The 16,999-nt window shown below is 24.5% G+C and overlaps 1 protein-coding gene across 4 annotated transcripts in view; it reads left to right on the forward strand.

Moving 5' to 3' along the window:
- LOC122501155 (protein PALS1) overlaps window positions 1-16,999 on the forward strand; it is a 207,994-nt gene that overhangs the window by 93,683 nt on the left and 97,312 nt on the right. For all 4 annotated transcript variants that reach the window (XM_043610433.1, XM_043610435.1, XM_043610434.1 and 1 more), the window contains one exon: window positions 695-885. In XM_043610433.1, the coding sequence (XP_043466368.1) occupies window positions 695-885 (191 nt within the window). The remainder of the gene's footprint in view (window positions 1-694; window positions 886-16,999) is intronic.

Below are 16,999 nucleotides of genomic sequence, written 5' to 3' on the forward strand. Positions count from 1 at the left end.
AATAATATAAAGTTATAAAATAAAAATTCTAATTCGAAGGGACAAAAATCCGAGTAAATTAGAACTCGAAGTAAATTATTGTTTCTGTTAAATATTAATTCGAAGTGACGAAAATTATAATAAATTATAATTCGTAATTAAACTTTTTTGTTAAATATTAATTCGGAATAAGAAATTCCAGAAGACTGGTAATTATTTTTTAAATTATTAATTAAGTGAATTCTGTCAGAGAGGTTATATTTTAGGCAGGTTAGGTGGCGCAGGGGAAAAAAGGGATGCGCAGAAGCGAAGCGGCTGCGCGAGCCTTTTTTCCCCGGCGTCACTACTTTTTTCCCCTCTGACGTCACTTAGCTTGAAAACAAAGTTTTATTTAGTTTAAAATATATCTTTTCTCTTAATCTAATATTCTAATATTTTCAATTAAATTTATTCTCACAAATAGCTCAATAAAAAATTGCCTTTTCCAATAATAATTTAAATAATTTAAAAATAAAAAAAGGGGAAACTTTTTCATTATCCGATTTTTCCTTTCCTACAAAGTTGTTGTCATGAAAAGTTTTCTGTTTGGTATTTCATTATTGAGAAATAGCTTTGAACGCTGTGTTTTATATATGATTTTGCTAGATGGAATTTAATTAATAATACATCGATTATGGATTGAGAGTAAAATATTGAAATTTCTTTTTTTTTTCAGCAACCGGTGCAGAGTTCGCGAGTTGGTGAACGAAGAGCGAGTAGCCCTTTTCAAAATGGACGAACCGAGGTTTTGATTGGAGAACCCGAGGGTGGCCCGAGGTCACCTAGAGGATCCACATCTTCGGCTATCAATGACAGTAACTCCCTGACCACACCAGAAGAGAAGGATTATCCCGAACCAATTTGCAGGTCAGTGGATAGTCAATTAAATGCATAAGATTTCAGCAGGAAATCCGAATTGCTAAATTGATTTTATTTATTCAAAAAAAAAAAAAAAAGAAACGACTAATTGGAATTTTTTTGTTCGGGGAATTTGAAAATTCAAATAGAATTTTAGATTGCGAAAGTGGCGGCAATATTGATTTTGTCTAAAAGGAATGTACATTCTATGAATAAACAAATTTTGATTAATTGTATTAATTAATAAACAAGTGAAAATTGAGAATATACTAGAAGTTTAAATCGAAGAAGAAATTCCGAAAAAGTAAATTCTGATTTCCTGGAGAAATTCGCTAAATGCTTTTTTTTTCTTTTGAGAAAAATATATTTTTATTTAAGAATCAAACTTTCTTTGAAAATTCAAAGAATCGTATGTGAAATTGAGAAAAAATTTCATTAAAATGAAATGAAACATTGATTTTTCTAATGCGGTTAGAAAATACTCAAACCACAATTCGTAAATCTTTACCACCGATCCTAAAGATGAGGAGTTGGAAAAGTAACCGTAAGATGTCGCTAGGGATATAAAGTTGAAGAAAACAAGCGGCGGACTTAAATAACTCGTTCTCTATTGAATATAAGGTCTAGATTTCCAACACATGTTTCTTTCATTCCGGGCCATTGTTATTTATTCCAACAATTAAACTCCGAAGTTTGAATTTTTTATTTTTTTCTAACTTTAGTTTTTTTTTCACAACAATTTCTTTCTTATTTTTGTTAATTTTTTAAAAATTTTTTTTTAATTTTTCGTTTTTTAAGCGGTTTAATTTTTTATTAAAATTTTATTATTTTTAAATTTATTTAAACCTTCTCACATTAAAAAAAATTTTTTTGTTTATTTAAAGAAATTAGTTTGTTTCTGAAAATAAATTATTTTTTCAAAAACATAGTTTTTGATTAAAAAAAAATTTATTTCATTCAAAAAACTTTTTCTTGACTTAAAAGAAATTATTTTTATTGTAAGAAATTTTGTTCTTTAATCTTTAGAGAGCCTTTATTTTGATAAATCTTGTTATTGAATTGACTTCTTATTTAATTTTTTTTTTAATAAAAAACTTTACTTAAAACTAAACTAAAAAACTTTAACTAAAAACTTTTAAACTAAAAAACTAATAAATAAAAAAGTTCACTGCAGTGAAAAAATTTGATAAGATTTTTTAAAAATTTAAATTTCGAAAATTCTGGATCCATGTTTATTTTTTTTTCTCTCAATTGTAACTGGAGATTCCTTTTGAATATATGATATTTATTTTCATCTTTTAGCATCTAGGTACATAAAGATATTTGTCGAAATTTCTGCATAGGGGCTCATCCTTTATTCGTTTCCGGTCACTTATTTTCCATGGTTCTTCTCGTTGCAATATTTTGTTGCCTCGCCACAAAACTTGAAAAGCTTCTATTCTTTCTAAAGTAGAATGAAATTCAGGGAAAAGTATTTCAAGCTTAAACTTGCCAGAATCGAATCTCGAAAATGAAAAGTGAATTTAAAGCCCAAAGGGAAGATTATCCTTTTCAATAAAATTTCTTTAATATTGTCAGCGACTCAAAAACTTTGAAAAGTATCGGGAGAATGTTATATATTTGAAAATCTTTCAATAATATTTAAGTTAAAAATTTGAATTATATTTTTTATTAGGAAATAGTTGGGAATTATTTTATATTAAAAAATAATTTTATAGGTAAATAATAATGTATAAAATTGTTTTATTTTTATTTTGTATATTATTATACTTTTATATACTGTTATCGAATTCTTTATACAGTGAAAAAAATTTATTTGAATAAGAATGACCGAATACTTGTCTATTATCAAATAAATATTTTTGCTTGTATTGAATAATTTTTATTTTAGTCAATGGGAAAGTTAAAAAAATACGTAATCCTTTTTCATAAAAATTTTATACTCCCTTAATAACCTTAATAATTGAAATTCTTCTGAAATTAGTTAAATATTATAATATATATTTAATTACCTAATTATTAAAAATAATGTATTTATAGAAAAATTTTAGTTAAAAACAATAAAAAATTTATTTTTGGAGAAGTTACAAATAATTGCAGTAATTCAATTATTTTCAAAAGTAATAAAATTCTTCGCAAAAATTCAATTATAATAAATTTTTTTTTAATTTTCGTTAAAATTTCCATTTTTTTAATAAATCATCAAATTCTTTTCCAAAATTCAAATATTTTCCAAAAATTTAATAAAATTCTTGGAAGAATTTCAATTATTCTCAAAAAATTTTCCTTAAGCAATGATTTACAATATCTGCTATTTTCATGAAATTTTCCAAAATAATTTAATAATTTAAAAAAATTTATTTATAAAATTCTACACAAATATTAAATTATTTTCATAAAATAGAAATAAAAGTTTCTCATGAATTAAATTTTTTAAAAATTTTTTATAATATTCTTTGCAATCATTCAAATATTTTCATAAATAATAAAATTTTCACAAGAATTCAATTATTTTAAATACAATTTTCTCAAAAAAAAAAAAAAAAAAAATAGTCCGAAAAAGATTGCCAATTTTTCTTATAATTATTAATTTTCATAAAATTTTTCCAAAAGAATCAATTACTTAAAAAATTTTTGTAAAATTCTTTACAAGAATTCAATTATTTTTATAAATAATAAAATTCATCGCAGAATTTAAAAAAAAATTTTTAATATTCTTTGCAAATATTCAATTATTTTCATAAATAATAAAATTTCCACAGGAATTGAATTATTTAAAATACAATATTCATTAAATTTTTCTAAAAAAAACTCAGTTATTTAAAAAGATTTTAATAAAATTTTTCACAATAATTCAATTATTTTCGTAAATAATAAAATTTTTTTTAGGAATTCAATTATTTTCATAAATAATAAAACTCATTGCAGAATTTTAATTATTTTTAATACAATTTTAATCAAACTCATCGGAAAATGAAATTATTTTTAAAAAATTTATTAATATTCGTGGAAAGTATTCAATTATTTAAAAATTTGTTGATAATTTTCTCTATGAGAATTCAATTTTAAGAAACATTTAATTATTCAATAAATTATTTATTTTTATATTTAAATAATTGAATTCTCGTAGAATTTTCTCAATAAAAATTGATTTAAAAATAAATTTCAGTAAAAATTTTAGATAATTGAATATTTGGTAAAATTGAATTGTAAAAAAATGGGTTTAAAAATTTCTTTTCAAAGAAGATTTTTTTTTTTTAAATCATTACAAAATAATTGATTTAAAGAAAAATTTCAGTTCAAAATTCTGAAAAATAATAATTGAATTGAAGTGATGAAAGTAATCTAATTATTTTTAGAATGAATCAGAATGTTCTTTAGGGGTAAAAAGTCAAAATTTTATCTGTAAATCAGGGAAAAGTCAGGGAAAAACAAAATTAAAATTTTTGTTGCAACCCTGCTTTTGAAAATACCCCAAAAAGTCGTTTTTGGGTGTCTTGCCCCCACTTTTTTCAAAATCCTGACGCGCTAAGCAATTTTAGATCTTGGAATCGGATTCAGCAGACAAAAATACATAGCAAAAGACTACCATGTCAAAAAGAAGGAAAAAATTTCCTTTTTGGAATTTTACCCCCACTTTTCTCAAAATTCTCTATTTTTTTGGTCTTGCGCAAATGGATTTAAGAAAAGCGTTCTAAACTTTATTTTGACTTCATGAATGTCTCTGCCACGAAAATTAAAGGGGAAAAATATTCTAAAAACCCTCAGAAACCCGTTTTTTTTAGGAACAAATGCCTGCAAAATCCTACTTTTTTTATTTTTAATATCGAAGTGGTTTCGAATGTATTTTTTACCCCCCACTTATAGGGACGAAAAATACGTTGGAAACCACTTCAATATAAAAAATTAAAAAAAGTCGAATTTTGAAGGCATTTGTTATTGGTTCGAATACAATTTGATTTTAGTAAAAGTTATTTAATTGCAGTAAATATTTATTTGATATAGTAAACAATTAATCTGTTAGTTGAATAAAGTTAATATTTTAATAGTTCAAGAGAAAGAGAAAGCAGTTTATTCTTCAAAAAATAATTTTAATCAGATTTGAGAATTTTGCTTCTTTCAGAAAAAAACTCCCCTGCAATTCAAGGAGAATTCTCATTTTAACCAATATCAGAAAGAAAAACCTTTTTTAGATCGTTTAAATTGCTTTTTCGAGCGTAAAAACGTTTTCTTCAATGATTCTTTTTTTTTTTGTTTTGTTTGAGAACTTGAAATCGAAGAAGGAAAATTTTCAGAAATACTCTAGTTGTTAAAAATCCCTCTTATATATATATTCGGAATATAGGGAAACTACTGTCTCCTCTTCGAGTGGCGCACTTTTTTTTACATGATTAGACATTCCCCATTCTCTTGCCAAAGAGTCTAGTGAATTCCAGCGAAAACGGAGTGCCGTCGACCCTTCACTTCACTGCCACTTTGCCAGTATTTCACACAAGAGGCACACCCACGGGAACACACGTGTCACGTGTGAGTGTAGCCTAAACAATGCGTTTCCCAGTCTTTTTAATCTCATTGCATCGAGACGGGAAGTTCTTCTCTTTTCTTCTTCATTTCTTGTTCGCCTCTTCTTCCTTCTCACTTTGTCAGGTTGAGAGATAGCAAAAAAAAAGAAAAGAAAATGAGAAAAAGAAAAAAGAATGAAAAGGTGAAGAAGAAACCAAGGAGAGAAAGAAAGAGGTGGAATGATAAGGAAAAGGAGATGAAATGTGATTAAAGAGTGGGGATGAGAGAGCGAGAGAGAGAGTGGGAGAGGGATTGTTGGTGAACGGTGTGTGAGAGAAGGGGGTAAGGAGAGGAAAGGTGTATATGATAAAGAAAAGAAGTGAGAGGGAGAAAAGTCGAGGGTTTGGCATGCGCATACCTTCCTTAATCTCGTGACAAGCGAGGTATATGTTTAAAAATAATTCTCATGCATAACTGCTCGAGACTCTCCCGACACGCTTCTTTGCATTTGGAGGATTCTTTCATTTTTTATCACAATCAGAATCTGGTCCACCTACAGTTCTGATCCTCTCCTTGAATATTAGATTTTTTATGGGCTTTGCACTGCGGCTACAATGTGAACTTTAATTTTTAAGACAGCTGATATTTCTTGCACCAAACTTCCATCTTCTTTGGAATTAAAAATTAATGCTAAACAATTTTTTTTCTTTTTCTTTTTTTTGATTTTAAGATTTGGAGACATTCATTTTGTCGGGTATATTTCTTCGATTTATGCTCCTCTTGTTTAGTATATTTTTGATTGCAATCGGAAATTTGTTTTATTCCCTAAAGTTAATCCTCATGTTTATAGTGTAAAGTCATCGTTTCCATAAAGTCTTTTTACCTCACTTTATATTGGGAACCACTTTTTTAAGGAAGGAATTTCATTGTTAATTTTTGAAAATTTATTTGCACCTATTGCTGTTTTTTTTTCTTTTATAACTTTACTTGGTTTACTCCATGTGCTGAATGCAGGCAATTCTTCTTCTTCTTAAATGACTTTAAGGGGATATCCATAAAGTACGTTGCCATTTTAGGGGGGAAGGGGTCTAAAAAGCTATAAAAATGCATTTAATGTAATGGTGGTGAGAGGGTCTAAAAAGAATGGAAAAATTGGTAACGTAGTTTATGGACGGATCCTAAGAAGAAGAAGAAACTCATTTAGTGGTACCAGTGGTACGTTGCTCAAGGAGAAGTGGAGTGGGGACAATGAGAGTGAGAAGGAAGTTGTGGTCCTTCTCTCTCAGTTGCATTACTCCTGACGCATGCGCAACGCTTCTCGTCTGTAGAAAATAATTGAACTTTAGACTATTTTAAATCAAATTTCTTTTCTTTAGATAGATAATTGAATTCTGAAATAATATTTTCAAAATTACTAATTACGAAAAATAATTAATTTATAGAAAAATTTTAGATAAAAAAAATTAAAACATAATTGAATTCTGAATGAATTGTAGCTAATTAATTGAAAAAATTAAATTTGACTTAAATTTTTCTTTCTTAAAATCAATAATTAAATTTATTATTTCAATTCTCTAAAGTCTTTCCCAAAATTACTAAAAATAATTGTTTTAGAGAACATTTTTAGTTAAAAAATTTAGAAAGTAATTGAATTCAGAAGGTAATTGAATTCTGAAAGTAATTAAATTTTGATAGATTGTTGTATTCTGAAATAATTTTTTTTTAAATTACTAAAAATAATTGAATAATAGAAAAATTTCAGATAAAAAAAATTTTAAAATAATTGAATTCTGAAGGAATTGTAGGTAATTAATTGAAAAAATTGAATTTTCCTTTCTTAAAATCAATAATTGAATCTATTATTTCAATTCTCTAGAGACTTTCCCAAAATTACTAAAAATAATTTATTTATAGAACATTTTCAGTTAAAAAATTCAGAAAGTAATTGAATTTTGATAGATAATTGAATTCTGAAATAATTTTTTTAAAATTACTAAAAATAATTGATTTATAGAAAACTTTTAGATACAAAAAAATTAAAAAATAATTGAATTCTGAAGAAATTGAAGCTAATTAATTGGAAAAAATTAAATTTTACTTAAATTTTTCTTTCTAAAAATTAATAATTGAATTTATTATTTTAATTCTCTAAAGACTTTCCCAAAATTACTGAAAATAATTAATTTCGAGAGAAATATTAGTTAAAAAATCCAGAAAGTAATTGATTTTTGAACGGATTCCAGTTTATGAATAATTGAAAACAATTGAATTTTAGACATATTTTGTATAAATTTTCCATTCTTTTAAACAATTCAATTCTCAAAAAACTTTCGCAGAAATACTAAGAATAATGAATTTAGGGAATAATTTTACTTAAAGAATCCAGAAAATAATTGGATTTTGGAAGAAGTTCAGTTAATTAATTGAAAATAATTGAACTTTTAACCATTTTTAAACAAACTTTTTTTTTTTTAAATAATTGAATTCTTATAATATATTCTCAAAATTAATAAAAATAATTGATTTAGAGAAGAATTTTAATTACAAATTCAGAAAATAATTGAATTTTGGAAGAATTTTAGTTAATTAATTGAAAATACTTGAAATTTAAAGGAATTCTAAATGAAATTTTTTTTACATATTCAATTGAATTCCTAAAATTCTTTTTAAAAATTACTAAAAATAATTAATTTAGGGAAAAATTTTACTTAAAGAATCCAGAAAATAATTGAATTTTGGAAGAATTTCAGTTAATTAATTGAAAATAATTGAAATTGAAAAGAAAAAATGACTAATTTCAGGTGCGGACAGAATGAATAAATGACAAAATGAGAACGACTATTATTATAAGTAATATAAATATATTAAATAATTTGATTATTTATTTAATTATTGATTTGTTTATTTTGTTATTTATTTTATTATTTTATTATTTTTCCATAATTTCTATACATACATAAAAGTAGCGATGCATTCGAGAATATCTTCTTCGCCTCTTTTTTTTCTAAAAAAAATATTGAATATAAAGACAAAAACTATCTGCATTCATTTGTTTTCAATTTATTTTCCACCACTATAGGAGAGAATATACTCTCGTTTTTTCTCCCGATCTTTTCCAAGCGATTTCTCGCTTGAATGCAATAAAAGTTTTCAAACATTGTTTTTCCTTGGTGAAAAAGAATGGATGAAAAATTTTCAATACTCGTTTTTTTTTAAAGTCAGGGCGATAAATATGTTCAGGTAGAAAGAATTGGATACATCGAGTGGTTTTAGGTTGAGTTCAAGGCAAAGTTGTGGTGCCCTAAATGAGACGTTTTAGTCATCAAAATCACCCCACATGTACAGTAAATCTCTGTTACATGAAACCTGTGGCTCAGACTCATTTCAAAAATTGCTCACAAAAAATGGACCATGTTTCCTGTATGGTAAAAAAAAAGTAGTTGGAATTTATTTACTAAAAAGAACTTTTCTTTTTTCTTTTTTTATTTGGTAAATTTAGTTTTGTATTAATTACAAAATAATAATAAATTTGAACAGCAGAAAATAGAAGATTATAAAAAAATGGGAATAAAATTTTAATTATAATATTAAAATAAGTTATTATTATTATCATTTTAATATTATAATTTATATTTAAATAATAATAATAATAAAAATTGTAAAATTAATGGATTCAAAAATTAAGAAACATTGAAAATTTTTTGGAATTATTTTCTGGATTCGTCGATTGGATTTTTCTTTTGCTTCTTCCTCTTCTTTTTCTTTTTTTGAAACCTTCAAACGTGCACGTGAGTGTCGTATTAAAGTCAGAGAGGTGAGAGGAGAGTCGTATCATTGATATGGCAACTGACATCGGATTACTTGCGTAGAGTTGCCTCTTTAAGTAAGAAGTCTCTTGATTCGTAATAGAGTCCATGGTCGCATTATCGCGAGTTGCCAATGCGAATTCCGATTCAATCGATTGTCGTCAATACGTGAAGAAATGCTTATGAAAGTTGATTGACTCCTGCATTTTTAATGGCTTTTTTAAACAATATGAATAAATTTAATTAAAGTGCAATAAATAAGTTATAAATATTTTATCATTTTCTGTACGTGTCCATGCATATTGGGTATCAACTTCGGCAACTATATATATAGAGAGAGAACTTGGTCTCAAATATCAAATAATATAATAAGATCGGATGAATTTCACCGCACTTGTTTTTGCGTGAGAACATTTCGAGATTCATTCAAAATTGTTCTTGAGAAAAATTAAAATTAGATTTAATTTAGAAAAATTAAAAAAAAGTTAAAAGTTAAGGTTTAAAGTTTGTTATTTTACGAAACAAATGGAAAATATTATATTTTTTAGGATTTTACTAAATTAGAATATGGTTTCACTGAATTTTTTTTTAGATGAATTTTTCTTGGAGATGAGTTCTATGTAATCGAATTAAAATTAACTTGAATTATTATACTTGACAAAATTTTTAAGTTTATCAAATTTTACTTAATCGTTATTGATAATTAGATATTAATTATGAATAATATAATTACACTTCGGTGAAAATTCTATAAACAAAAATTTGATTACCCAAAAATTAAACGTTTGGTTAAAATTCTAACTTAATTCGATTCATTAAAATTCGATTCATTAAAATTATTTGAAAAGAAAATTAGATTTAATAAACTTTTTAGAATAGAATTATAAATAAAACGATTCCAGAATATTATTTTAGGTGAACTTTCTTATTTTTCTTTTTGAATAATTGAATTCTAAAAAATAATTTAAAATAATTTATTCAGAAAAGAATTTTAGTTAAAAATTTTAAAAATATTTGAATTATTTGAGAGTTGCGTTTACAATTTTTTTTAAATATCGAAATTTTAGAATTTTTAAGCTTATAAAAATAATTGAGATTTTTTTAAGAGACGCGTTTAAAACTCGTATAAACATTATAATTTCAAAAAGGTTTTAAATATAAAAATTTTAAAAATTGAATTTCAAATAATTTGAATTAAAAAATTTTTAAAAATTCGTTTTTGAAACTTTTTATTTAAAATTTTTTGAAATTAGTTAAACTTTTGAATATTTGGATAAAAATAATCGAAACATGAAAATTTCGTAAAATGGAATTGTAAATAAAACGATTCAAGAATTATTTTAGCTGAATTTTCCATTTTTCTTTGAATAGTTCAATATTCTAAAAAAATAAATAAAAATCCTTATTTAAAAATTTTAAAAATAATGGAATTTTTTTGTAGGAATAATTGACTTTCAAAAAGTTACAATTTGAAATATTTTTGAAAATGAAAATTTCAAATATAATTTTAATTGAAAATTTTGAAAAAGTAGGTTTTCAAATGTTTTTCTAAGTAAGTCAGTTCAATTATTATATAAATATTTAACTGGAAAAATTATCGAATTTTAAACAAATGCATTCCGGAATTATTTTAGATGAACTTTATATATATATATATTTTTTTTTTGAATAATTGAATTCTAAAAAATTATTAACAATACCTAATAATTGACTTAGAGAAGATTGTTTGTTAAAAATTCCAAATGTAATTGAATTTTTTAAGAGTTGCTTTCATAATTTTTACAAATAATTATGGCTTTCAAAAAGTTTCAATTTAAAATTTTAGAAAATGAAAATTTCATGTAATTTTAATTGAAAATTCTGAAAAATTAAGGTTTTAATTTTAAATTCTAAAGAAGATAGTCTTTTGAAAAATTCTCATTCAAATTGTTTTAAATTTCGTAAAATTCCGTAAATAAAATAAAATTTCTTAAAAAAAAGTGCAGATTGCAGATTTATTTTAGATGAATTTTTGTTTTTTTTTTCAATAACTGAATTTGCAAAGAACTTTTTTTTTTAAATTCTTGAAAATAATTGATTAAGAGAAGAGTTTTGGTTAAAAATTTCAGAAAAGCTTAAAATTTTTACATCTTGGAAATAATTTTGAAGAGGTTACATTATAGGGTGTGAATCAGAATATTCTTTTGGGTCAAGGAAAAATTCAAAATTCTTTCTGAAAGAACTTTTCGTTTTTTTTTATTATGTAAAATTAGTTTTGTATTAATTACAAAATAATAATAATAATAATAATAATAATAATAATAATAATAATATAAATAAAAGATGTTTTGCCTAATGGCCAAACAGAAGAATCAAAACATCTTTTATTTATATAATTTTTTGGCTTCCAAAAATATTGAATTAATAATAATAGTAATTTGAACAGCAAAAAATAGAGGATTATAACCAAATAGTGGTGAAAATAGTAATAATAGTTCGTAAAAATTTTAATAAATTTGAACAGCAGAAAATAGAAGATTATAACCAAATAGTGGTGAAAACAGTAATAATAGTTCGTATTTCGTAATAATAATAGTAACAAATTTGAACAGCAGAAAATAGAAGATTATAACCAAATAGTGGTGAAAATAGTAATAATAGTTCGTAAAAAAAATAATAAATTTGAACAGCAGAAAATAGAAGATTATAACCAAATATGTATAAATATAAATTAAAATGATTTTGGAGAGGTTACATTATAGGGTGTGAATCGGAATATTCTTTTGGGTCAAGGAAAAAAAGGACATTCTTAAGTTCCAAATTAAGAGAACTAGTATCCCATTCTCAAAAAATAGTTTCCAATTTTAGAAAAAAATAGTTTTACAATATTATTATGTGAGTATTGGATAAAAGAGAAATTAACTCAACAATAGAGTTTTTCCCCATAAACCATAAATGTAAGAATGAAAGTAAATGATTGCCGATTTTTCGGTTCCTTTGTTACGTACTTATTTCTTTTTTTTGGGGGAAATTTGAGAAATATATGGAGTATTGTAGGGCACTCGAGTTCATATATATATATAAGAGTCTCGCTGATGTTCGATGTCGTTCCGCATACTTTATCCGAATAAAGGCGTATAGAAAATAAATATAAGAATACCTTAAGTGCTGCGGCTTGTTTTGTAATGCAGGTGGCTCTGTATGTGCCGCTTTGTTATGCTGCGCTATGCATCAAGCTCCATTATAACACTAATACTATATCGTTTTCTCCGGTGCATAACTTGGCCATATAACCGTGCAAATATGCACAAGCAAGTCAAGCTGTTTACAGCAAGGGCGAGAGAGGACTGCATGCGATTTATTGATTGCGACTAAACATTAATTTCAATCAAGCATAAGTCGTGATTAAATGCAATAGAACACCACATTTCACCGCACAAATCATGTCCTTATGCATTATAATCCAAAGCAATCCAAAGAGAGAGCATTGACTGCTAAGGGACATTATTTTATAATAACTCGACGAGAGGACCAAAACTTTATTCGACTCTTGTGGTCAAGGAACAGAGGGTTATATACTATTTCACTCTGCGGTCGTATATTTCGAGAAAATGCGGTGTCCAAATTTCCAACAGGTCGTCAATTTTACATATATTGTAGGGTATGAAAATGATATTCTTCTTTTGATTTAAAATCGCGCGAGGAATAATTAATTGTCTCTCATCGCTACTGAATAAGGAATTTCATATTGAATTTTGGAAAGTCCACTTGAATTTCTTCTTTTCTTTGTCCATTATTCTGTATACCTATACACATTCTCTCTCTCTCATCAGTGTCCTATAAATTTTCTTCTATTTATCTCTAATTTTTTCCATAATTGGAAAATTAATTTCTCTTTCTCTGTTTAATTTTTGTTGATTGGATACTTGAAGTGTGTACACCTACGTATAAATATCGCGTAAAAATGATTATTTATTTGAATTATTATCTGTCTAATTTTATTAGATAGAATTTTAATTTAGCTAATTTAGATTTTAGAATTTTTTTTTTAAATTGAAAAATTTCGAATTTTAACGATTCTGAAAATGGAAGTTCTTCTTTGGAAAAAATTTTACTTTTACAGAATACTCTCTAAATGTGAATAAGTGCATATTTACTTATTTATGTTTCAAAAGTCTTTCACGTAAAAAAAATAAGTGCGTTACTTGAAAGAAGAGATGAAAAAGTTGAATTTCACTTATTCTTATGCGCTTATTTTTTTACATGAAACACTTTTCATTTATTCAGATTTAGAGATGAGTAAGTCACCGAATAAAATTTCAATGAAATTTCAAAATTTCAATTCTTTAGATAGATAATTGAATTCTGAAAGAATTTTTTTAAAATTCTTAAAAATAAATGATTTTTAAAAAAATTTTAGTTTAAAAATCTATAAAATAATTGAATTCTGGAGGAATTGAAGTTAATTAATTGAAAAAATTGAATTTTATTAAAAAAATTTCCATTTTTAAAACTAAATAATTTAATTCTCAAAAAATAAAATAATTAAGAAAATAATTTAATTTTTAAAGAATTGCAGTTAATTAATTGAAGATAATTGAATTTTAGACATATTTGATATAAAATTTCCATTTTTTAATATAAATATATTTGAATTCTTAAAACCTTTCCTTAAAATTACTAAAAATAATTGATTTATAAAAGAATTTTAGTAAAAAAAAATTCATAAAATAATTAAATTCTGAAGGAATTGAAGTTAGTTAACTGAAAAAATTGAATTTTATTAAAATTTTCCATTTTTTAAAATAAATGATTTAGAGAAGAATTTTATACATAATAATTGAATTTTGAAAGAATTGCAGTTAATTAATTGAGGATAATATTATACATACTTGATATAAACTTTCTATTTTTTAAAATAAATAATTGAATTCTGAAAAACTTTCCTCAAAATTACTAAAAATAATTGATTTATAGAAAAATTTTTGTTAAAAATTCAGAAAATAAATGAATTTTGGAAGTATTGCAGTTAATTAATTGAAAATAATTGAAATTCTTAAAATACTTTCTCAAAATTACTAAAAGTAATTGATTTACAAAAAAAATTTTAGTTAAAAATTCAGGAAATAATTGAATTTTTGAGGTATTGTTGTTAATAAATTAAAAATAATTGAATTTTTAACCTATTTTAAATGAGTTTTTTTTTAATAAATAATTGAATTCTCAAAATACTTTCTCAAAATTGCTAAAAATAATTGATTTAGTGAAGACTTTTAGTTAAAATATAAGTCAGAAAATAATTGAATTTATAAAGAATTGCAGGTCATTAATTACACAGGAATTCAATTATTTATAAATTTTTTTATAAATTTGTTCACTATAATTCCATTATTTTCATAAATAATGAAATTTTTTAAAGGGATTCAATTATTTTCCATAATTTCAACGAAGAATTTCAATCATTTTTAATACAGTTTTAATTAAATTCCTTGAAAAATCTTATTATTTTAAAAAATTTTATTAAAATTCTTTACAACAATTCAATTATTTTTACAAATAATAACATTTCACGGGAATTCAATTATTTTTATAATAATGAAATTCTTTTCAGGAATTCAATTATTTCGAAAAATTTTAATAAAATTCGCTGTAATAATTCAATTATTTTTTCAATTCAATTTCAATTCTTCGAAAAATGCACTTATTTTTAACATTTTCAATTGAAATTTTCCGAGAGAAATCAATTATTTACAAATTTTTCATAAATTTCTTAACAATAATTATTTTTCCAAAATAATAATATTTTTCACAAGAATTCAATTATTTAAAAAAATTTGAGTAAAATTCTTTTCAGAAATTCAATAATTTTTATATAAGTAATAAAACTCATCGTATTATTTCAATTATTTTATAATTATTTATTATTAATTATAATTATTATAAAAAAAAAAAATTATTAAAAAATTATTATTAATTATTTTTTAATTATTTTTTTTTCGATAAATGGAATTATTTTCAAAAATTTTATTAAAATTCTTTGAAAGAATTGAATTATTTAAAAATTTGTTAATACGAAATTTGTTCTTTATGAAAATTCAATTTTAAGAAACATTCAATTATTCTATAAATTATTTATTTTTCTATTTGAATAATTGAATTCTCGTAGAAGTTATTACTAAATTTCGATTAAATTTTTTTTTTTTTTGAATATAGTTAAGTTCTCGTAAAAATAATTTGTGAGAATTGAAATTCAATTATTTTTCAGTTCTTTGGTTTTGAACTTATCAATTATATTAGTGTAGAGATTTTGTGGTTTGTAGGATCAAATTTAAAATGAAAAAACTAAATTTTAAATTTTTATAATTCAGGGAAATAATAAATCGGGGAAATTTTAATTCGTCTGTATGAATGTTCATAAAAATTCTAATTCAAAGTGATTAAAATTCGAATAAATTACAACTCGATGTAAATTTTTTGTGTTAAATATTAATTCGAGGTGACAAAAATTCGAAGAAATTGTATTTCAAAGTGAAAAAAAATTCTAATAAATTCTAATTCAAAATAAAACTTTTCTGTTAAATATTAATTCGAAACAAATTTCGGAAGATTAGTAATTAATTTTTAAGTGAATTTTATCAGATAGGTAATTTAGGCAATTTAGGTGACGCAGGGGAAGAAAGGGATGCGCAGAAGCGAAGCGGCTGCGCGAGCCTTTTTTCCCCGGCGTCACTACTTTTTTCCCCTCTGACGTCACCTAGCCTATAATTTCAATTTTTAACTCAGAGGCCATACTTAAATTACGTAACGCTTCAGGGGGTTAATTAGTCTCAAAATTAAGTTTTCCATTCTACAGTGAACCCTATCAGTTTAATAAATATTCAATCTCATAATCTTCAAAGTGATATTCACGCGCCCCGCACACTATATATTGAGGTTTTGTTTTTTTATGACATAAAGTTTTCCATGTTGAGTGTGGAAAAAGCAAATTCCTACTCATCCTAAAGGCTTAGAAGTTATGTATGTAACATTCAGTCATTTTGTCACTAAATGTCACAGGTGGAGTGCATCGATTGCTCGCTCTCCCATGAAGCTTCCTGTCTATGACACTAGGTATTATATACGCTTTCAAATAGCAAAACACAAAACCCGAGAGCACAAATAAAATGGGAATGAGAGTGGAGTGTGTGGAGAGAGAGAACGGACGAGCGACACGCCTGCGATCCATTGTTCGACCCAATTCCTGGTATAGGCGAATATATACATATACATATAAATTTGGATCTGTGTAACCCTATTACGTTACAAGATGTACGTGTGTCACACCAACACATCTTGAAATGTGTAATACGATACGTTCAATCGATGCTCAGGTAATTTCGAATCAACTAGATTCCGTAATTTCCATAATTAATCCACATCTCCTGGGGAATTTGTGATTTCACCATCTGCTACTCGAGGAATTAGGGATAAATTAACAGTCAAATTAGTCGGAAAGTCAAATTCTCATCAAGTTGATATAGAGCCTCTGATAATAATTTATATTATTATTTCATTAGCAGTATTAGGTACATGAGAGGAGAGCTTTTCATTGAAATTACATTTTGGAAATGGTTGTCAAACAGGGCGTTTGTAACTTTAGAAGATGGCTAATAATTTCATTTGGATATAATTTAGGATTCATTATATAAAATTTAATACCTATTCCTCTAATTTGGAAATTGCAACTAAATATCCTTTATGTTCTTGAATGTCCTTTCTGCTCTTTTTCAAACTAACTTCAAAGTATCAAATAGCAACGAATTGATACCAAAAATGTGGATCCAAATCAAGAATTG

This window comes from Leptopilina heterotoma, unplaced genomic scaffold (assembly GCF_015476425.1).
Source record: "Leptopilina heterotoma isolate Lh14 unplaced genomic scaffold, ASM1547642v1 Lhet_206, whole genome shotgun sequence".
In the NCBI taxonomy this organism is placed as follows: Eukaryota; Metazoa; Arthropoda; class Insecta; order Hymenoptera; family Figitidae; genus Leptopilina; species Leptopilina heterotoma.